Source organism: Pipistrellus kuhlii, unplaced genomic scaffold, assembly GCF_014108245.1.
Source record: "Pipistrellus kuhlii isolate mPipKuh1 unplaced genomic scaffold, mPipKuh1.p scaffold_m20_p_20, whole genome shotgun sequence".
Taxonomy (NCBI): Eukaryota; Metazoa; Chordata; class Mammalia; order Chiroptera; family Vespertilionidae; genus Pipistrellus; species Pipistrellus kuhlii.
This window is the reverse complement of record NW_023425516.1, coordinates 14,281,762-14,304,769: the sequence shown is the minus strand read 5'-3', so window position 1 is coordinate 14,304,769 and position 23,008 is coordinate 14,281,762. Positions and strand designations below refer to the sequence as shown.

Sequence of the window (23,008 nt, the reverse complement as noted above, 5' to 3'; positions counted from 1 at the left end):
GGAGAGAGAGAGATAGAAACATCAGTGAGGAGAAGGAATCATTGATTGGCTGCCTCCTACACGTCTGACCAATCCCACAACCCAGGCATGTGCCTTTGACAAGGAATCAAATCCGGACCCTTCAGTCCTCAGGCCGACGCTCTGTCCACTGGGCTAAACCGGCTAGGGCAAGGCAGCATCTTGAGTGCAGCTTGAAAAGCACCAGCATTCTCCAAGGACGACCTGGCTAAAGAAACAGAACCGCCAAGGAGTGAAAGTTGCCTGAGGCCTTTCTCACTGTTCTTTCAAGTTATCCAGCACGGCCTTTGATAAACTTACAGCTAATCCATAAGCTTGGTAATAATTTATATTGTTGTACTGCTAAATGGACACATTTCACCAGCCATTATAAAGCATGACACAAAATAATAAAATCAGTTGAAGGAAGGGAAAAGAAGACCTGAGAGAAGCAGGTAAAATGTAAAAAGACACCAGACCAACTGAACTATGGCACCACTCGTCAGTACTTCCATTCAGTTCCACATCTCTCCATCAAGTTTATTACCTTGTTTTCAGGATTTACTTACACGAACTCCAAAGAGCCATGTGTCTATTCTTTAAAAACATGGCCCTCACCATCCTCTCTTACAAGGGGCCATCCCTTATTAATTTCAGATCTGTGTGCCTTTCAAATGGAGCATTACTGGACCAGGGTTTATTGAATATTAAAGCCATGCAAACTATCATTTTTTAACTCCACTGTCAAGAATATTCATAAACACCAATATTTCCTCAAAGGTATCCACCCCTGGGAGCCTGCCAAGCGTTCGCTCACATCTATCCAGGCCCTGGCTGTCATCACTCTGGCCTCATAAGAAAAGCACTCACCGAAACGCCCTCCAAAAAATGTCAGGGAGACTCCAGGAAGCAGAACCCTGGCTCTTCCGTAGCCTTCTGTCACCTCCTTGTTCTAAAGCACCACTAAGATCTATTTCCACCGATATTTATCTACATATCTATTCCCACCGATATTTATCTAAATATGTAAGTACTTATTGCATCCACAATAGAGGATGCAAGTTCTTAAGTAGGCCAGATTCAAACAGCTTTAAAATCAACTGAACAATTAAAAAATAAACTGTATTCTCCAGCAAGGATAAAGTACAAAAGATGAAAGATAAGCAGAGTGCAGTCACTATTTACAAAGAACAATGTAAAAGCCCATTTTATTTTATTATTTTTTTAAATATATATTTTATTGATTTTTACAGACAGGAAGGGAGAGGGATAGAAAGCCAGAAACATCAATGAGAGAGAAACACTGGTCTGCTGCCTCCAGCACCACACACACACACACACACCCCAACGGGGATGTGCCTGCAACCAAGGTACATACCCTTGACCAGAATCGAACCTGGGACCCTTCAGGCCCCAGCCCAACGTTCTATCCACTGAGCCAAACCAGCTAAAGCTATAAAAGCCCATTTTAGACCCTAAAGGACTGACACAAGCCAGTAAGGGCAGAAAATTAATTGGCTCTTTAAATTCAAATGGTGCAGCCGAGACCGGTTTGGCTCAATGGATAGAGCGTCAGCTTGGGGACTGAAGGGCCCGGGTTCGATTCCGGTCAGGGGCATGTACCTTGGTTGCGGGCATGTCCCCAGTAGGGGGTGTGCAAGAGGCAGCTGATCGATGACTCTCTCTCATCGATGTTTCTAACTCTCTGTCTCTCTTCCTCTCTGTACAAAATCAATAAAATATATTTTAAAAAAAAATGGTGCTTACAAGAAATGGTATTTCCAACTTCTAACTTACAAAGCAATTTATGAAATCGACCTACCAACCTTAAGGGCTGATTTGAGAATAATATACAATAAGATACTGAGAAAGCTTTATCACATCTATCAAAGTCAGAAGTTAAAAATTTTTAAGTGTATGTATTTTTTATTTCCGAGAGAAAAGGAAAAGGAGAGAGGGAGAGAGAGAGAGAGAGAGAGAGAGAGAGAGAGAGAGAGAGAGAGATATCAATGATGAGAGAGAATCACTGATTGGCTGCCTCCTGCACACTCCACTCTGGGGATTGAGCCCACAACCTGGGCATGTGCCCTGACCAGGAATTGAACTGTGACCTCCTGGTTCACAGATTGACATTCAACCACTGAGCCATGCTGCCCAGGCTCGGTAATAAAAATTTTAAGTAAATAAAGACTCAAGTTTACGGTGTTTGTTGAATGAGGTCAGAACAGGGTATAAATGGATGAGACCTAACTCTAAAAAATTACTTTGGTGCTTGAAAATTACATTTTTAAAATTTAGAGTATGTATGACATGATATAGAATGCAAGCTGTACTCTGAGTTTCAAAGTCCACAGCACTTTTAAAAAGGAGGAGGGCGCAGAAACCCAATCGAGGCAAAGCAAGCTGGTGCATTAGACAAGTTTTTGGAACTCTGTGCCATGGTGCAAACTGCCTGCAACCAGGAGCATCTTCACACAGCCCAGTCTGAGTGAAGAGTTATTTTCTATTCCTGCTACTTAGATCTATGCAAAAACAAACAAACACAAAAAACAAGCAAACTGGTTTGGCTCAGTGGATAAAACAGAATAAAGGGTCCCAGGTTCGATTCCTGGTCAGGGGCACGTGCATGAGTTGCAAGCTCAATCCCCAGTGAGGGGCATGCAGGAGGTGGCCAATCAGTGATTCTCTCTCATTATTTATATTTCTCTCTCTCTTTCCCTCTCCCTTCCTCTCTGAAATTAATAAAAAATATATTTTTTTAATTATATAAGCATCCTCCTAAAGTTCTTCCATCTGCAAAAGAACTGAAAAAGGGATAGGGAGGAGCCATGAAAAGCTGAATAATTGGAGCTATTTTGCTCATTTACACAAGTTTCTAAAAAACCTAGTTGGCTTTGTAACTCTACTACCACCAGCTTAAGATGGATCTTACAAGGGACTGAAGTGACTAAGCCTGGTTAGTATCTCCCAGAAGAACTTAACAGGTCGATAGCAGTCAACTATACTAATATATAAAAAGGAGCAAATGTGCTTAATATAGCATCATGGAATTTTAGACTCAGAAGAGACCTTGGCAATCTAGTTCAACTTCCTCATTTTGCCACTGAGGAACAAACAAGTGAAATCATACCCTAGTCAGTCCACGTGCCGAAGGGTCGGAGGTTCGGTTAAATAGAGATGTACAGTGACATCACTTGTTAGGGTTGCAGTTACTCAAAACAGCCTAGGACTTAAACTCCAACCTCCAAATGAAAGACTCCTGAGCTACATAAAGTATGCTGATGAGTAAAAGTTTCTGATCTACCCACACTAAAAGTAAACACATACCAACTGTTAGTTCTGAGCAAGAAAGGGCACAAAGAAAACTCACACAAGAATCAATTACTTCCGTGTTGGTTCTTTTCTCTTTATAAAAGCATTCTTATTTTCACTTTGCAAATGAGCAAACTTAAGAGTTGCTAGAGGCCCCGGCCCCACCCCCTCTGAGTGATGTACATTTATTGACGCCCCTGCACCGAGGATTACTGGTCTTTAGAGCCAACAGAAAAAAATATCCACATTTCTACTTTCACACCTACTGAAGGATACTTGGCTATTTCAAGAGAAGATAACACTCTACTAAATTTACTCACAAGTCTCCCTACAATAGTTTTCTACACAACCACCCTACACACTGTAAATGGAAACTAGAAATTGGTTTCATTTGGCCCCAGCCAGTTTGGCTCAGTGGATAGTGTCAACCCTGGGACTGAAGGATCCTGGGCTCGATCCCAGCCAAGGGCAGGTCCCTTGGTTGCAGGCCTGATCCTAGGCCCCAGTTGGGGCACATGCAGAAGGCAATGTGGCTCTCTCACATCGATATTTTTTTATCTGTCTCTCCTCCTTCCTTCCACTCTCTCTAAAAATCGATGGAAAAAATATCCTCAGGTAAGGATTAACAAAAAAAAAAAGAAAAATTGTTTTCATTTGGATCTTAACACCCAACTTCATTGTTGGTTGTTTTTTTAGCTGTTTGGTAATCTACACAGACACACAGGAGGTTCTACCTTAGAAAGACACCCCACACCCACACCTCTGTCATCAAGCTGTGGAAAATAAAATTGACAAACATACTAAAGGGCCTGAAATCTGGCAAGGCACAAGTTCTGACATGAGGAGCATGAGTTGTTTTTCCATGCTGATTATTTAACTTCTCATAAATTATAAGTTCTTCAGTGACAACTGTTCATTTAAAATATGCCCTAGCCCTAGCCAGTTTGGCTCAGTGGATAAGAGAGTCAGCCTGTGGACTGAAGGGTCCTGGTTTCAACTCTGGTCAAGGGCATATGGCCCAGGTTACAGGGCTCAATCCCCAGCAGGGGGCATGCAGGAGGCAGCCAATCAATGATTCTCACTCATTATTGATGTTTCTATCCCTCTCACCCTCTCCCTTCCACTATGAAATCAATAAAAATATATTTTACAAAATAAAAGAGAATGAATAAACTCAACAACAAAACAAACAACCAGATTCAAACTGGACAAAAGACTTAAATGGGCATTTTTCCCAAAGCTATATAAACGCCCAATAAGCACATGAAAAGATGTTCAACATCATTAATTTTTTTTTTTAATGTAAGTAAAAACTACACTAAGAATACTAGCTCACAACCATTAGGATAACTGAAATTAAAAAATAAAATAAAAAAGAAGAAAGAAAATAAGTGTTGGCAGGAGATACTGAGAAAGTAGAACCCTTGTACACTGTTGGTGGGAATATAAAATGATACAGTCACTGTGGAAAACAGCATGGCAGTTCCTCAAAAAATTAAAAAGAATTACCATACAATCCAACAATTCCACTTCTGGGTATATGCCCAAAAGAACTGAAAGCAGTCTCTCAAAGTGATATTTGTACACCCATGTTCATAATAACATTATTCACAATAGCTAAAACATGGAAGCACTGATGGATGAATGGATTAGCAAAATGTGGTATATGCACACAATGGAGTATTATTATTCAGCCTTAAAAAAGGAAAGAAATTCTGCAATGGAATACTACTAGGTCATAAAAAATAACAAAATCTTACATTTATATATTTTCTAAAATATAATATACTCTTTTACATATAGAATATATAATATTTTAAAAGGGAGGATATATTCTAAAATATTAAAATGATTTTCTTGCCCTAACTGGTTTGGCTCAGTGGATAGAGCATCGGCCTGCAGACTGTAGGGTCCCAGGTTCAATTCTGGTCAAGGGCTTGTACTGTGGTTGTGGGCACAACCCCAGTGGAAGGTGTGCAGGAGGCAGCTGATCGATGTTTCTCTCTCGTTGATGTTTCTAACTCTCTATCCCTCTTACTCTCTGTAAAAAAAAGTCAATAAAACATATTTAAAAATAAAAAACAAAATGATTTTCTCTAGATAGTAGAATTACGAATAATTTGCTTTTTTCTGTGGGTGTTTTTTGTGGTGTGTTTTATGCCTTATGCATTGAACCCACATATTATAAGATATCTTATATATGTTATGAAAATGTAAGGGTCACTTGAATTATAAAACATAAGAAAAAAAAATAAACCTGAGAACCTCAAAGAAAAATAATAACTTCACTAGAAAACTAAAATCTAAATTTGACTCTAATACTAGAGTCTCAATGGAATAACCTAAGCAAGCCACGTGTGCTTTACAACAAAAATTATCAATATGGTTTCATGTGATACACCCATGTATGAGACTTAGTGATAAAAGTTTTCTTTTCTCTGAGGCTGTAAAAAAAAAAAAAAAAAAAAAAAATTACCTTGCCTGCAAAGTTTATTAATTTTATAGTCTGGAAAAAAATCAAAATAGGGCTGAAACCGGTTTGGCTCAGTGGATAGAGCGTCGGCCTGTGGACTGAGGGTTCCCGGGTTCAATTCTGGTCAAGGGCATGTACCTTGGTTGCAGGCACATCCTCAATAGGAGGTGTGCAAGAGGCAGCTGATCGATGATTCTCTCTCATCGATGTTTCTAACTCTCTGTCCCTCTCTCTTCCTCTCTGTATTAAAAAAAAAAAATCAATAAAATATGTATTTTTTTAATCAAAATAGGTTCCTTACTGCCTTAGGTATTAGGACATAATATCTCTAATAAGAAATCATTCTGAGGAGGTGCCCTGGACAGTGTTGTTAAGTGGTTAGAGTTGCCAGCCCAAGCATCAAAAGGTTGAGAGTTTGATTCCCAGTCAAGGGCACATATGTAAGTTGCAGGTTCAGGTCCCAGCCCTAAAAGTCTCTCTGTCTCTCTCTCCTCCCCTTCCGTGAGCAAACCTCACCCCCACCCCTCCCTCCCTTACCCTCTTTCTCATAGAAATCAATGGGGGAAAATAACTTCGGAGAACAATTAACAACAAAACAAGAAATCACTCATTCTATAGAGGAAATCAGTTAAAGAGAAAATGCAGGAGGTCAAAAGATTTGATTACAAGATATTTTGGAAAAGATCCCTAATACCTCTTATCATTTCTGAAAGAGAAAAAAGATATGCCAAATATTTCAGTGCACTACTTGATTAGGGATTTGTAGAATCAGAAAACAAACATTAAAGTTGCCTTCCTTTTATATGTCCTTTATACACCAAACCCCGGATTCTGGGTGTATGCACCCTGAACATCTGGTTCTTAGGCCCTTAACTTCTGAGGAGACACAGTAAATCAAGGGCTTGGCAATTTTAAGTGTGAAAAATGGGCAGAGTTAAAACCGGGATCTAATCCAAGCTATACTTAGACGTAAGTAAGCGAAGGAGAATACAAATACCAAAACTCCTTAATTCAAGTCGAAAGTAGATCAGACCTTCTGCTTCCATAAAACATTGGGGCCAAAAAAATGTCTCTCTGTAATCTCATTCGAATTCCTGAGAAGAGGTGGGTAAGAATGCGCTTGTTTCCCAAGGGAAAGACATACCGGAGAAGGCGCCCAGCAGGGATCCTGTAACAGGACTACTTCCTCTTTCCTAATATTCTGCAAAGAATACTTGCAAGATTTTGTTGCTGAACCACAATAACAGAGTCAAAAGACGGACCCACCCATTTAGTTAGTGTGAGTGGAATCTGTCCTTCTGGAACTGCCAGATGGAGATTGGAAAAAAAAAAAAAAAAAGTTATTTACTAATTATGGCCAAGATTCCTTGGTACTTAGTGCCAGGGCCAGGATATTAACCCAGATGTCCTAGCCAAATTCAAGGTTGGTTAAGTCTGCCAAACCTATCAAAAGAAAAGAAGGGCCTCTTCTGTTGCCCTGATTGGAATCTGAAGAGGTCACCCTTGAAATTTTTGTGTAGTACCATCAGTCAATATGGTTTCCCTTAAAAGTGCATTGTAGCTCAAATGCTGATTTAAAGCATATGGATTCTTCAAGTTCTATCTACATGGGAAACACACACATATTAAAAATATATAAGATGCTATAATAACTTAAAGCCTCCCTAAATAAAAATATTTTTAAAAGATTCATATCCATATTTTTCTCCCCTGCCACTGCTTTCCAATTAAGATTTAGGAGACCTCCCTAGCCAGTCTGGCTCAGTGGACAGTGCTGGCCTGTGGACTAAAGGGTCCTGGGTTCATTTCTGGTCAAGGGTACAGGCCCGGGCTGAAGGCTTGATTCCCCAGAGTAGGGCATGCAGGAGACAGCCAATCAATGGTTCTCTCTCATCATTGTAGTTTCTATCTCTCCTTCTCCTTCCTCTCTGAAATCAATAAAAATGTTTTAAAAAATATTTTGGAGACCAACATGAAGGTTTACATTAAACATAAATTTTGAACCAAGAAACTTTTGAGACTGAAAAGGAAAGACGTGGTAGCCAAGAGCACAATTCCAGAAAAAAAGCTATATGTGCAAATATCAGTCACAAGGCCTCTCCCAGGATTGAGCAAAGATCCTGCACAAAATTAGAGAAAGCAAACACCCAAAACAAGTCTGAACATCAAGTACTGAAGATCTGAAGATTTCACTGCCAACATATTCTGTGCATTGCTTAGCATAACATAAACTCGAGTTTGATTTCTAGCTCTGAATCCACTGGCTATATGGCCTTTTAGTAAGTTAGTAAAATTCTTTGAGCCTCAGTTTTCCTATCTTTAACTCTTTCTTCATCACAATCATGGCATGATTCTGTACCTTTCACTGTTAATAAATGCATATTTAGAACTATAACCAATATGGTGTTAAGTTATCTGCCCCTCCAAGCCTCCACCTCAGGACCTCTGCACTTGCTGTTCCCTCTTCTTAGGATGCTCTTCCCTCTTGGATCTATATTCCTCCCTTCCCACAGATTTCCACTCACAAGTCACATTCTCCACAAGGTCTCTTCTGACCATCCTACCTAAAACTTCTATTACCCTAATTTTTCTCCCCAAAACTTAATATTCCCCCTCCCTGTTTTTTTCTTACCATGTGTCACCACTGTAAATTTTACTAATATGGTTATTGTCTGTCTCCCCTATTTGAAGGGGGAGTTCAGAGAGAATAGGGATTTCTGTCCGTTTTATTCACTGCGGTATCACCAGTCCCCAGCATCTGGCACACAGTAGGTGCTCAATAAAAATATGTTGAGGAAGAGAATTACAGCACACCCACAGGTAAATCTTAGCCCCGCAAGCTGCCTTTGGGGCGAATATCACACTTCAAAAATAAGGTAAAGGTGCCCTAACCGGTTTGGCTCAGTGGAGAGAGCATCGGCCTGCGGACTCAAGGGTCTCAGGTTCGATTCCGGTCAAGGGCATGTACCTTGGTTGCCGGCACATATGTTTCTCTCTCATAGATGTTTCTAATTCTCTATCCATCTCCCTTTCTCTCTGTAAAAAATATATTTAAATAACAAAATATTTTTTTAAAATACTGTAAAGGAGAACAACAGGTTTCAAGGAATAATACTGTCCATTCTTTTTTCATAGAGAAAAAGATACTCTATCTATCCCATCTCTCTTGTACAAGGAAGGGATTAAAGAAGCTGGTAACTTGGATAAAATGGGACGCTATATGCAGTGAAGTTATAAAGTTATCTTGAGCTAACACTGCACAGGTAAGATTATCTTTGAATGTGAATAGATATTGAGCCATTTTTCTATGATTTTATACCACCACCTTCTGGGTATGTTTTCTTCCCTTTAGCTTTGACTTCTATAAAACCAGTCTTGAGACTTATGGATTTCATGTTTTCAATTAACTAAATAACAAATATTTACTGGACACATGGGATTTACTGAACACGTGGGACTCTTCAGAATCCTGCAGAGGATACTATGAAGTGAAATATATATGGAGGCAAGGACTTTATACAGGGCAAAGAACACACACACACAGACCAGAACTATATCTGCAAATGAAGAACTTCAGGCAGCCAACATGTGATGAATTCAAAGATGTCTATCTTTTATCTTTGTATGGAGTATAAGAGGACCAATTCATCTCTTACACTCCACCCATCAGAATACCGACAGAGACAACACTTAAAAAGCAAGAGTCAAACATGACAAGTTAAGTTCACATGCATTTATGGGTCACATGGGATGCAACAGACTCAGTATCAGACACTGTGTAAAAAAAAAAAAAATTAACTATAAGTAAGGGCACCAAATTTTAAACTTATGAAGAACAGAAACCAGATCGGCTTTTGTTGTGCTTAGGCACAGGTAGGAGCTTAAGCAATTGTTAAAAAAGCAGAGAAGGCCGAAACCGGTTTGGCTCAGTGGATAGAGCATTGGCCTGCGGAATGAAGGGTCCCAGGTTCGATTCCGGTCAAGGGCATGTACCTCGGTTGCGGGCACATCCCCAGTGGGGGGTGCGCAAGAGGCAGCTGATCGATGACTCTCTCTCACAGATGTTTCTAACTCTCTCTCTCTCTCTTTCCCCATTCCTGTCTGTAAAAAATCAATAAAAGTATATTTTTTAAAAAAGCAAAGGAGCCGGGACCGGTTTGGCTCAATGGATAGAGCGTCGGCTTGGGGACTGAAAGGTCCCGGGTTCGATTCCGGTCAAGGGCATGTACCTTGGTTGCGGGCATATCCCCAGTGGGGGGTGTGCAAGAGGCAGCTGATCGATGACTCTCTATCATCGATGTTTCTAGCTCTCTATCTCTCTCCCTTCCTCTCTGTACAAAATCAATAAAATATATTAAAAAAAAAAAAGCAAAGGAGGTTGTGATCTTTATCGTCAGACAGAATACCTGCAGGTTTCCACCCAGTTTTAGTCTTGTGGGTGTTTTTGTTTTTGTTTGTTTGTTTTGTGTGTGTAAGTTTTTTTGTTTGTTTGTTTTTACGCCTTTGAACCAGGTCTAGTGGGAAACCTAAGATGCACTTTTTTCTCTGAACCTTAAAACTTCAGCACCAGCCCTTGGCCAAGCAATCACCCACTCCTTTGAGTTACTTAAAAGATTGGCACCTTGCTAGAGATTCACTATACTAATTTAATTATTAAGCACCTGGAGTCGAACACCTGAGCTCCAATCCCAACACCACCACTTATTAGCTACTTATTAGCTGTGTGCACCCGGCCAAGGTCATTAACCTGTCAAAGCCTCCTCTTTAAAATGGAGATAGTGATACAGAGCACCCTCATTGGGTTAGATTGATTGAGATAAAACATACAAAAGACTTGCCCAGAGCCTAACCCCAAGAAGCCCTCAATAAACGTAATTATTATTTTCAGAGGGTAAAACTGCCCCAAGGCTGGGAGCACTATACCTGAGGATTCTTGCAATAGGTTATCATTAAAGCCAAAGTCAAACACTATGATCCTGAATGTCAATTGTAATTGGAAAAAAAAAATTTTCTTAAAAAGCCAAAGTCAAAGACTTTGGTGTCTGGATTTGTGGACACTATAAATAACTAATAATAATAATAATAATAATAATAATAATAATAGGGTAACACCAACCAGAATCATAACCTGTCACAGGACCTCTTACTGACCTCTCATTGCCCAGACGCTGTCCTAACCTAAAACAGGAAGGCAAGGCTGCTGAACCCAAAAAAATAAAAATAAAACTGCAGAATGTTTTCCACCCTCCTTTTTTTTTTTAAATACCATCATTGGTGCCCAAGTTTTGCTAAAAACAGACATCTCCAAGGACTGCAGATTTAACGTGTAATTTCTCCATGCCCCAGAGGTGGGGCCGCCGGGAAGGGATGAGGGGGTGGCGCTCGGCCCCCCCACCCCCTGCCAGATGGAAAAGCCACACCAAGTGGAGAAAACAGCCGAGGTCAGGACTGACCCCCAAATCCAAATCCGAGGCCAGCAGCCCGGGAGGGGGGAATGGAAGGCTCCGCTTTCGAAATAACCTCTAAACAAGTGTCATCTGTCTTCCGGGCCAATCCGCTGCCCAGGCAGAAGGTCCGGGTGCGATTCCAGAAGCCCTTGTCCCCTCTGTCCCTCCACCTTCCCCCGGAATCACAGTCCCCCTTGGGGGCGGGGTGACGGGGTGACGGGGTGACGGGGGTGGCGGGGTGACGGGGGCAAAGGCCGCCGCCAGCCAGGCCGGGCTCTCCCGCCGGCCGGCGCCCGCCCCTGAGGCCGGGGCCACGGGGCCCTCCGTCCCGGCTCGCGGGCACCCGGGCCAAGGGCTGAGGAAGGCTCGGGGACCCGGCGGCGGCGCCCTGGGGTGGGGTGGGGGCAACAGGTCCGGCCCCGGCCCTGACCCCCCGGGGCCGAGCGCAGGGGGGAGAGGGTCGTCCGGGGCGGCGCAGGGCACGGAGTCCCAGCTCCATCTTGAGGCGGCGGCGGAGGAAGGAGGGCGGGCGAGGCGCCGCCGCAGGGCCGGCCTCGGTCCCGGCTCCCCCCCGGGGAAGCACCCCGGGGAACCGCGGGCCTCCAAGGCCGTCCCCACCCTCGGAGCTCTCGGGCCCCCTTGGGGGCGGCCCGGCGCGCGGACCCGGGCCCCTCGCAGACTCCGGCCGGCCCGGCGCGGGCCCCGCACGGCCGGCGGGGCGCGGGGAGGAGGGCAGGGAACGGACAGGGCCCCACTCACCGCCGGCCGCCGCCTCTCTCGCCGCCAGTCGCCACCACCTGCACCTCAGCAGCCGCCGCAGCCGCAGCAGCAGCAGCCGCCGCCGCCGCCTCCCGCCTCCCGGCTTGTAGGCGCGGGGCGGAGCGGGCGGGGCGGGGCGGGGCGGGGCAGGCATGACGCGTCGCCGCAGGGCGGGGCCTGGCGGGGCGGGATCAGCGTGACGCAACGCAGAGGGGCGGGACCTGACTGGTTGAGGGCGGGGCCAGCGTGACGCAACGCCGCGGGGCGAGGCCGGGCGCGCGCCGCGGGCACCAGACGCCGGGGCGGTTCCTCCCGCGCGCGCCCCGCCCTCGGCCGCCCGGCGCCCCTGCCCCGCGTACCCCGCCGCTTTGTCTGCACCCGCCGCCACCCGGGGACCCGAGCCGGGACCCCAGGACCCCGCGCCCGCGGCCCTGAGTCAGGAGGAAGGCGCGAAGGACCCCGAGGGGCCTGCGCCCCGGCTGCTCGGCATTGCTGTTCCGCATTTCAGCCCCAGAATGTGCGAGTCACACCCCACGCCCCGTCCAGCCTGGACCCCGGCCAGTTAATCGGTTCAAGCGCGGCTCGGCCTCCCCCTCCCTCTTCTCCCCCCGCCACCCCATCCCCCAGCCTCCCCGGGCGAGAGATTCTTTGAAAGAATCGAGGAGGAGGTGCGGAGGCTCCGCTTGCTCCGAGTGGGGAGCATCCTATGTCCCTCCGGGGAAGATCGGGGTGAGGACTCCCGGGGGAAAGGCTGAAAGGGAAGCCTGCGAAGCGCCCCGAAAAGACCGAGGGCTGAAAGGAGCCCAGCACTTCCTCCGCGCGTCTGAGAAAGGCCTCTTTGATTCGCCCCTGCCGCTTGGCCTGGAGCCCTGGTTCATGTCCTGTCCCCTTCTCCTCCCCCCAGCCCTCCTCCTCCTAGGGATCTCTTTTGAAAAGCTTTGGAGAGAGACCGGAGGGGTGACAGCGACAGCCCGCTCCGGGCTGGTACAGCAGAGGGCGGCGGCATTTCACTCCCATGGACCATGGCAACCCCAGAAGCTTTGCAGCCCCCGGGAGGGAATGGCAGCTGTCAGGATTGTGCAGCGGCTCAGCAGCGGATGAGGGAGCCCGGCTTCCTCCTCCTGCCGCGTGGGAGAGAAGAATCCGGAGGGTGACCCCTCTGCTGACCTTTATTCAAAGCGCGGTGCTGCTGCACGGAGCAGGGGAAGGGAACTACAGGGCAAAGGCGCGACCGGGGGCCCCTCCTCGCCATTCACCTTGTAAATCCCCCCCAAAAAAACCTGCTGTTTCCTGATTCAACACCACCCTGGTTGGGAGGTCCAAGTGCTGGTGGCAACCCCTGAAATCCAGCATCCACAGTCCACATCTGAAAGGCACACCTCCCCACATCTAAACACTTTCCAGCTCTAACAGGCAACCCGTGTAAGAATCGAAGATGCCACAGAGTAAGGCAAGGACCACTGCTACCTAATGGCAGTGGGTGCAGCTATAACCACTTCTGTTTATTTCTCTTCTGCTCTGCTCATTCTTTTTTTTTTTTTTTTAATATATTTTATTGATTTTGTACAGAGAGGAAGGGAGAGAGATAGAGAGCTACCGGTAGAAACATCAATGAGAGGGAGTCATCGATCAGCTGCCTCTTGCACACCCCCACCCCCACTGGGGATATGTCCGCAACCAAGGTACATGCCCCTGTCCGGAGTCGAACCCAGGACCCTTCAGTCCGCAGGCAGACGCTCTATCCACTGAGCCAAACCAGTTTCCACTGCTCTGCTCATTCTGCGGAACAGGTGCCTGCAGAGCTGAGCAGATGAAATCTGAGCCTCAGAACCTGAAGAAGGAGTGGGTGACTACCCTCTGGACTGCACCCCCAGACCCACATACATCCCCCCAGACACAACCCTCTACCCCCCAAAATAACCATCTTCCAGAGGCAGCCCAGCCCAGGCCAGGGGAAGGGGGGTTCTGAGGGTAAGAGAGGCAGGATGGGCCCGGCCAGCATGGCTCAATGGTTGAATGTTGACTTATGAACCAGGAGAACACAGTTCAATCCCCCCCAGGGCACATGCCCAGGTTGCAGGCAGGGTTGATCTCCAGTGTGGGGGTGTGCAGGTGTGCAGGAGGCAGCCAATCAAAGATTCTCTCATCATTGGTGTTTCTCTCTCTTCCTCTTCCTCCCTCTCTGAAATCAATAAAAATATATTAACAGCAAAATATACATAGATATTTTAATATTTTTTATTGATTTTTTACAGAAAGGAAGGGAGAGGGACAGAGAGCTAGAAACATTAATGAGAGAGAAACAATGACCAGCTGCCTCCTGCACACTCCCTACCGGGGACGTGCCTGCAACCAACGTACATGCCCCTGACCGGAAGCAAACCCGGGACCCTTCAGTCCGCAGACCGACACTCTATCCACTGAGCCAAACCGGTTTCGGCAAAATATACATATATTTTAAAACAAGGTGCCATACAGCGTGCACAATATGTAAAATGGTGGTCTGTGAGATCCAAAAGCTTGGCAACCGCTGTACTAGAGGCCCAGTGCATGGACTCGTGCACCAGTGGGGGCCCTCAGCCTGGTCTGTTTCCTCTTGCAAACCCAAAACCGGCAGTTTGACATCCCCAAGGGATAAAATATATTTTTTAAAAAGAAAGAAAAGAAAAGAAAGGCAGAGCCACAGGTTGGGATCTGGGGCAGGGAAGAGGGTGGTTCCCAGAACAAGAGCCTTTCCACATTCAAGAGTCTGGAAGACAACTCTTAGGCAGGATGACGGCTCCATGCCAACAGTGCTGAGACAACAGGGGTGAACAGGGGTGAGGGGCGGGGCAGGTTATCACAAGGAAGATCCAGTTTGCGTTTCTAGGCCTTGGACACTGGGTGTCACGAAAGGCAGTTGAGAGCCTGGTGTGGCTGCTCTGGGACCCACAGTAGCAACACGTGGTAGAGACTCGGGTGCCTGCTGTGTCAGTGAGCGGAGGAAAGGCTGAGTCAGCAGGAGGAAGCACTGAGCCCTGACTGAACCAAGACAGAGCATATGTTAGGAACAGACGCCAAGCAAACAATCACTGGGCCCCAGAACCAGGACATCCGCCCACAGAGAGCACAGCTGTGCCTGACACTGCTCATTGTCTGCTCAAGATCATCGCCCCCTTTTTTACTTAAACAGAATTATACCTGACACAGCAACGTGCCAATCACTCCCGCTCACGTACTCAGACCTTACCCGGGAAGGCTGGCTTAGAGGTACTCTGGGAAGGCTTTTCCTTCCCTGCTGAACGGACACAGACACGGATAATAGGAGCTGGAGTGGAAGCAGCCATGTTGTTAACCGGAGGCCATGAGCATAAAGACAAAAGACAGCCGGCCAAGGTGGCAGAACGGGACAATTGAAAGAACAGGATTCCTCTCCTGGGAAGAGAGCTATTTTTCTGGGGGCAAATATTTGATAAGAAGCAAAACAGAACTACTTAGAACAATAAAATAAATATTCAAGGGCTAACAGACTGGTTAAAAAAGGAACTCGATGAAGAAAATAGAAATGGCCTTAGCTGGTTTGGCTCAGTGGATAGAGTGTCAGCCTTGAGACTGCAGGGTCCCAGGTACCATTCCGGTCAAGGGCACAGGCCAGGGTTGTGGGCTTGATCTCTCTCATCATTGATATTTCCATCTCTCTCTCCTTCTTTCCTTCCTCTATAAAATCAAATAAAAATATATCTAAAAAATAAAATAGAAACAGCTACTGAGCATTTGTACGTTTTACTATCGATTGCCTGTGTTTTACTCCAAATTCCTCAGAAAATGTACCTTACTGGTAATGCTCTTTGTGAACTTGAATTTGCTTTTGGAAGATATCACATTGTTCTTTTTTTTTAAAATTTTTATTCTAACAGTTTTTATGATTTGTGGCTTTTGATCTAATATGTAAGCCTAGAACACTTTAAGATATATTTTTAATTGATTTTGTACAGAGAGGAAGGGAGAGAGAGAGTCATCGATCAGCTGCCTCTTGCACACCCCCTACTGGGGATATGCCTGCAACCAAGTACATGCCCTTGACTGGAATCGAACCCTGGACCCTTCAGTCCCCAAGCCCACCACACTCTATCCATTGAGCCAAACGGGTTTTGGCAACCACATAGTTCTGAGTCCTGCTCCAAGGTAGACGAGGTCGGCTGTGTCTATTGCTGTATTCATATGAATAAGATTCAATTTGTGTCAATGTTTAATTTTTTTTTTGTGTTAATCCTCACCTAGGGGTATTTTTCCATTGATTTTTAAAAAAATTTTTTTTTGAGAGAGAGAATGGGTTGGAGGGGGAAAGATAGAGAGAAGCATCAATGTGAGAGAAACACATCATTGATTGCCTCCCAAAGGTACCCTGACTAGGGCTGGGGATTGAGCCTGCAACTGAGGTATATGCCCTTGACTGGAATCGAACCCTGGACCCTTCAGTCTGCAGACCGACGCTCTACCACTGAGCTAAACCGGCTTCGGCCTGTTTGTGTTTTTGTCTTGCTTCCTCATGGTCCATGATGCCCGCTGAGACTGTCAGCACAATGAAACCAAGCTGACGGGACGGAAGCAAGTGGTTCTGCCCTTTTTCTAGATCTTTGAGTGGCACATCACACCTGGGGCAGATTACACCACACTCGTTCAACCTGCCTGTGAGGGTCACAACTATTTTCCCAGCTCTGTGGTCATCCATCGTTTCAAATTCGCCAACGTAACTGTGCTTCACCATCACAGTCAGACACCGGCCGGCGGCTTTGGAGCACGGCCTGATGAGGACCTGGCAGTGGCCTCGCTTTTCGGCGTTGTTGATGCTCTTCAGAGCATCAGCCAGGACATTCATGCGCACCATTGTGGCGGCACAGGCCGATGGCGGAAAGAGCCAAACCAATTTTATTTTTTTTTATTTTTTATTTTTTCAACATATTTTTTTTTATTCTTAACAGAGAGAAAGGGAGAGAGATAGAGAGCTAGAAATGTCGATGAGAGAGAAACATCGACCAGCTGCCCCCTGCACATCCCCTACCGGGGACGCGCCCGCAACCAAGGCACATGCCCCTGACCGGAATCGAACCCGGGACCCCTCAGTCCGCAGACCGACGCTCCACCACTGAGCCAAACCGGCTTCGGCCCAAACCAATTTTAAATCATACTTGCTAGACTACACAGATTGCAGTAAGTGATTGGTGCACGAACATGCTCAGTTAAAGAACCTTCATCTCTGTAAAAAATTTACAGATTTAACAATACATCGCTCGAAACATACATAACAGTCTTAAAAGACAAAAAGCCACAATATGTTGTCGCTCATCCAAAGAGGAGGAGTTTCTTTTCCCACTGTTGAATCTGAGCTGTCTTCCTGACTTGTAATATTATCAATGGATAGAGATCGATGCTCTTGTGGAACTTAAATTCTAGTGGGGGAAGGCAGACAATAAACAATAAATTATATAATAGTAGAAAGTACTATGGAAAAGTGCAGATCAAGGGAGATTGGGAGTGATTGGATGGCGTGTGTGTGTGTGTGTGTGTGTGTGTAGACTTTTAAATCATGTGGTCAGGGTAGTGTCACTGAGAAGTTGAAATTTAAGCCCAGACCTGCGGGAGGTGAGGATACATGGATTTCAAGGGGAAAGTGGTTCAAGCAAGAAAACAGACAGAGCAAATGCCCCAAGGCCGGCCTGAGCTATCTCTGCTCTGGCTGCTCTAATCAGAGGACCATCAGAGGAACCTGTAATGTGAGATTCTTTATGTGTGTGTGTGTGCGTGTATGTGTGTTTTCATTTTCTGGTTTTTTTTTGTTAGTGTGTGTGTGTGTGTGTGTGTGTGTGTGTGTTTGTAATGTGAGATTCTTTTTTTAAATATATTTTATTTATTTATTTATTTATTTATTTTTTTTACAGAGAGGAAAAGAGAGGAACAGAGAGTTAGAAACATCGATGAGAGCCGAAACTGGTTTGGCTCAGTGGTTCTAGAGCATCGGCCTGCTATCTCTGTCCTGATCTTTTTTAAAAATATATACATTTTTATTCATTTTAGAGATGAAGAGAGAGAGAGAGAAACATCAGTGATGAGAGTCATTGATTGGCTGCCTCCTGCACACCGCACACTGGGGATTGAGCTCACAACCCGGGCATATGCCCTGAACCTTCTGGTTCACAGGTGTATGCTCAACCACTGAACTACGCTGACAGGTCCTGCCCTGATCTTTGATTCCCTGAATCATGCAACCGTATTAGCTCTGAACAACCTTCATAGAGAAGGACCTCTACATTCTTCTGTATACTAGTCTATAAAACCTTTAAATTGGACCAATACGAAAAGCAGAAGAACTGGGATTGGTTCAGAGAGTCAAAGTCAGGACAGGCATGGAGAGAGTGTGGTGAGAACAGAAGGACATTTGTTTGAAGCCCGTGAGAAATTTGCCCTGGGTCTAATCCCACAACCTATCCTAGTCCAGTTTCACGTGTCATTCCCCAATTATGACTAACGAACTGGCTGCCACGACTGAAAACGTGAACAATTCACCCCAGTATGATGGCACCCCTCCAAAAAAGCAATCTTGCCTGTCTAGAACCATAGAAAGCCGAGTCAGGATCTGCCAGTTGCATTTTCAGTGAGTCCTTGTATTACAAACACGCCACATGGAGTCAGATTGTTAATAGTTAATTTTGTTTAGAAAATGCACTTTTATGCCCTGGCTGGTTTGGCTCAGTGGATAGAGCGTCAGCCTGCAGACTGAAGGGTCCCAGGTTTGATTCCGGTCAAGGGCATGTACCTTGGTTGCAGGCACATCCCCCGTGGGGGGTGTGCAGAAGGCAGCTGATCAATGTTTTCAAGTCTCTATCCCTCTCTCTTCCTCTCTGTAAAAAATCAATAAAAATATATTTTTAAAAAAATAATAGATTTGTCCAGCCAACATGGCTCAGTGGTTGAGCATCTATGAACTAGGAGGTTATGGTTTGATTCCTGGTCAGGACACATGCTCAGGTTGTGGGCTTCATCCCCAGTAGGGTTGGGGGCCGATCAATGATTCTCTCTCATCATTGATATTTCTATCTCTCTCCCTTCCTCTCTGAAATCAATAAAAATATAAAAATAAAAATAAAAATATTTCAGCTCGGCTAGTCTGGCTGTGGTTGAGCATCAACCTATGAACCAGCAAGTTATGGTTCGATTCCCAGTCAGGGCACATGTCCAGGTTGCATGCTCAGTCCCCAGTCGGGGGCCTGCAGGAGGTAGCTGAGCAAATGATTCTCTCTTATCATTGCTGTTTCTGTCCCTTCCTCTCTAAAATCAATACAAAATATTATATTAAAAAAAGAATAATAGGTTTCAAATACTGACAAGGAAAGTGTAGCATAATCTTATTTTTATTAAAACATAAGACTTACATATACAAAATATTTTAAAAAAAAATCTTAGTATTTGCTCACAAAGAGATATACCAAACTGTGAACAACGAGCAATGGAACTGAAACTTGTGATTATATATTTCGGACAGCTGTCACTTTTGATATCCCAATATATCCAGCTAGATTGCTGAAGACTTACAAAGCATGCTTGTTCATAGACTTCTGATTTATTAAGAATATAGTCATGGTTCTGTAATTGAAAACTATACATACTTTAACAAAATAATTTAATCCTAAACATTTAAAAGTGAACTTATACCACTATTTCACACAAATATTGAAGGAAAAAGGAATTCTAAACACAGCTTGTGTGGACCTGGGTTCTTGGGAACAGAGTCATCCTTACAAGCTCCGTGGGTGTCCACCGTTGTTACCACACCCTTGTTTGTTTTACCTTCTAGTGATAATCCACACAGAAGGGAACAATGATCCCCGCAGAGAACTTGAAGAACAGAACCAACTGGGAGGAAACTTCTTGTTGGTAGAAGGTAGACTGAACCTTTGACCACTTCAAGAAATGCAATCTTCCGAAAAGAGAAATCTGTCATTCGGTATTTTAGCAAGGCTTTCTACTTACCTGTGCACGGAAGGAGGTGATAAGGAGTTGGCTTTGTTTTAGCAGCCTGTGTATTACAGCTCACATTCCTTTCAGGCAAAGATTAGGAACAGGTCCCCACCCCTCAGCCAAGTCCATCCTGAAGTACAAGTGTTTGGCTATGACCTCACCTACCGCACCCGGAGCCCTGTCACAGCATGGACAAGTCCCAACAAGGCCTGGAGCCTCCATCCGACATTCTTCATATGCTCAGACACGGCCCAGAGAATACGTTTTGAAAATGGGGCACCTTCGGAAGGCACCTGCTTCCCATTTTCTTGGGTCCCCTTCTATACAATGTCTCCTTTCCCATTTATTCGGAATTCTGCTTCAGGATTTCTCTTCCAAAAACGCCCCTTGGATGTTTTCAATTAGGTCACTGCACTGATAAATCTTTAGACCATTTTCCCTAATAAAATTCAAACCCCATAGTAAAGCAGCAAGAGTTCTTACATCAGTGAATAAACCTTTTTTTTTTTTTTAATATATTTTATTGATTTTCCACAGAGAGGAAGAGGGAGAGAGAAACATCGACCAGCTGCCTCCTGCACACCCCCCATTGGGGATGTGCCCGCAACCAATGTACATGCCCTTGACCGGAATTGAACCTGGGACCCTTCAGACCACAGGCTGATGCTCCATCCACTGAGCCAAACCGGTTTTGGCTGAATAAACCTTTTTAAAATATATATATTTTATTGATTTTTTACAGAGAGGAAGAGAGGGGTAGAATTAGAAACATGGAGGAGAATCATTGGATCAGCTGCCTCTTGCACAACCCCTACTGGGGATGTGCCCACAACCAAGGTACTTGCCCTTGACCGGAATCAAACCTGGGACCCCTCAGTCCGCAGGCTGGTGCTCTATCCACTGAGCCAAACCGGTTTTGGCAAACAAAGTCTTTTTTTTTTCTTCTACCATCGTACAATTCTTGAGTGTCTGCTTATTTTTGTTTGTAATGATTTTTAAAAAAATATATTTTATTGATTTTATACAGAGAGGAATTGAGAGGGACAGAGAGTTAGAAATGTCGATGAGAGAGAAACATCGACCAGCTGCCTCTTGCACACCCTCCACTGGGGATGTGACTGCAACCAAGGCACATGCCCTTGACCGGAATCGAACCCAGGACCCCTTAGTCCGCAGGCCGACGCTCTATCCACTGAGCCAAACTGGTCCCGGCTGTTTTTAATGATTTTTAAAAATTGATTTTACAGAGAGGGAGGGAGAGCGAAAGAACAATCTATTTGAGAGAAACATTTCCATATATAAACTCAAAACTCAGGTATATGGCCTGATCAGGAGTCGACCGGCAACCTTTCCGTGCACAGTATGACACTCCACTAAGCCACTCCAGGCCCAGCAAGTATCTGCTTGTTTAAATCAGGTGATTTCCTGTTCATTTTGATGCTCATTATCCATGGAAATCCTCCTACCTACCCTTAAGGATTAGCTCAAAGGCTCTCTTTCCAGGAGTCTTCCAATACCTCCCACAGGAACTTAAACCCACGGCCCGGAGAGTTTGAAGCCAGTGCTTCTCCCACCCCAAAATAACCCAGTACCTTCCCTCCTCACATGGCCCCTTAGTGAACCTCAGAACTAAGAAGGAACCATTCATCACTTTCTCCCACTAGTGTATAAGCTCCTTAAAGCAGATTCTAGCCCTGGCTTGTTTGGCTCAGTGGATAGAGTGTTGGCCTGTGGACTGAAGGTTCGATTCCAGCCGAGGGCCCATGCCCGGGTTTCGGGCTTGATCCCCAGTAGAGGGCATACAGGAGGCAGCTGATCAGTGAGTCTCATCATTGATGTTTCTCTCTCTCTCTCTCTCTCTCTCTCTCCCTTCTTCCTTAAAATCAAGAGGAATATTTTGGAAAAAAAAAAGAAAAAAAAGAAAGAAAAGCAGATTCTATTACTGTCTCAATACGTAATTGAGTAAATCAAGAATTTTGAGAAACCAGGGCTTTTGACAAGGAGGCAGGGCAATGGTTGTAAGAGCATGGGGACCAGAGCAATCTAGACTTAGATATTTAGTTATTTACCTGCTGCGTGTCTTAGGCATTTCCTCTAAAAAAACGAAGTTAACAAAACACACCTAATACAGTGATTGGGTAAATCATAAGTGTACCTTAATATTTCATCTGTGGCATATGCTAAGAAGGTAACAGACATCTCTGGTGTTCAAAGAAGATTCTGCTGGGGGGAGGGGGTTAAAAAAAAAAAAGATTCTGCTAATGTAATACTTAAAGGGATATTTAGCCCTGGTTGGTGTAACTCAGTTGCCAGTCAGGACACATGCCCTGGTTTGATCCTTGGTGGAGGGGTGTGGGAGGCAGCTGATTGATGTTTCTCTCTCCCTTCTAAAGTCAAAACTTTAAAAATATTTTTATTAATTTCACAGAGAAAGAGAGGAGAGAGAGCTAGAAACATCAATGATCAGAATCACTGATCTGCTGCCTCCTGCATGCCCCCTAGTGGGGACAGAGCCCATAACCTGGGTATATATCCTGACTGGGAATCGAACCATGACCTCCTGGTTCACAGGTTGACGCTCAAGCAGAGCCATGATGGCTAGGCGAAACTTTTTTTTTTAAAATATATATTTTATTGATTTTTTACAGAGAGGAAGGGAGAGAGAGAGAGAGCTAGAAATGTCGATGAGAGAGTAACATCGACCAGCTGCCTCTTGCACACCCCCTACTGGGGATGTGCCTGCAACCAAGGTACAAGCCCTTGACCGGAATCGAACCTGGGACCCTTCAGTCCGCAGACCGACGCTCTACCACTGAGCCAAACCGGTTTCAGCTCTTTTTTTTTTTTTTTTTAAGGGACATTTTAACAGCCACTTCTGTGATTTAGGGCAGCAGTCACCAACCAGTGGCCCACTGACCACTGCTGGTCCGTGAGGTCCAAAAGGCTTGCGACCGCTGCCTTAGGGAACAGGCAAATCTCTGGTTGAAGACTGGCCTCTCAGTCACTGCTGCTTGGGTGTTAATGA

At 45.1% G+C, this 23,008-nt stretch overlaps 2 protein-coding genes across 17 annotated transcripts in view; both read right to left on the bottom strand.

The window, feature by feature from the left end:
- CLIP1 (CAP-Gly domain containing linker protein 1) overlaps positions 1 to 12,100 on the bottom strand; it is an 84,963-nt gene extending 72,863 nt beyond the window's left edge. For 7 of the 16 annotated variants that reach the window (XR_004989975.2, XM_045585556.1, XM_036449014.2 and 4 more), the window contains exon 1: positions 11,989 to 12,100. The gene's annotated coding sequence lies outside the window, so the exon portion shown is untranslated. The remainder of the gene's footprint in view (positions 1 to 11,988) is intronic. The other 9 variants (XM_036449009.2, XM_036449010.2, XM_036449012.2 and 6 more) reach the window with 3 other exon arrangements.
- A 3,106-nt stretch (positions 12,101 to 15,206) lies between these two features.
- On the bottom strand, positions 15,207 to 16,885 carry LOC118725692 (40S ribosomal protein S15a-like). The gene is made up of 2 exons (XM_036449716.2): positions 16,480 to 16,885; positions 15,207 to 15,262 (listed from the first exon to the last, which is right to left on the bottom strand). The coding sequence occupies exons 1-2, from the start codon at positions 16,853 to 16,855 to the stop codon at positions 15,207 to 15,209; spliced, it is 432 nt and encodes a 143-aa protein (XP_036305609.1). The 5' UTR covers positions 16,856 to 16,885.
- Positions 16,886 to 23,008: the final 6,123 nt, after the last annotated feature.

Coding starts and splice junctions, on each gene's coding strand:
- LOC118725692 (XM_036449716.2), bottom strand. CDS start 16,855: ATGGTGCGCATGAATGTCCTGGCTGATGCTCTGAAGAGCATCAACAAC. Junction 15,263..16,479: donor ACACAAACAGGCCGAAGCCG/GTTTAGCTCAGT, acceptor TCCGTTCAGCAG/GGAAGGAAAAGCCTTCCCAG.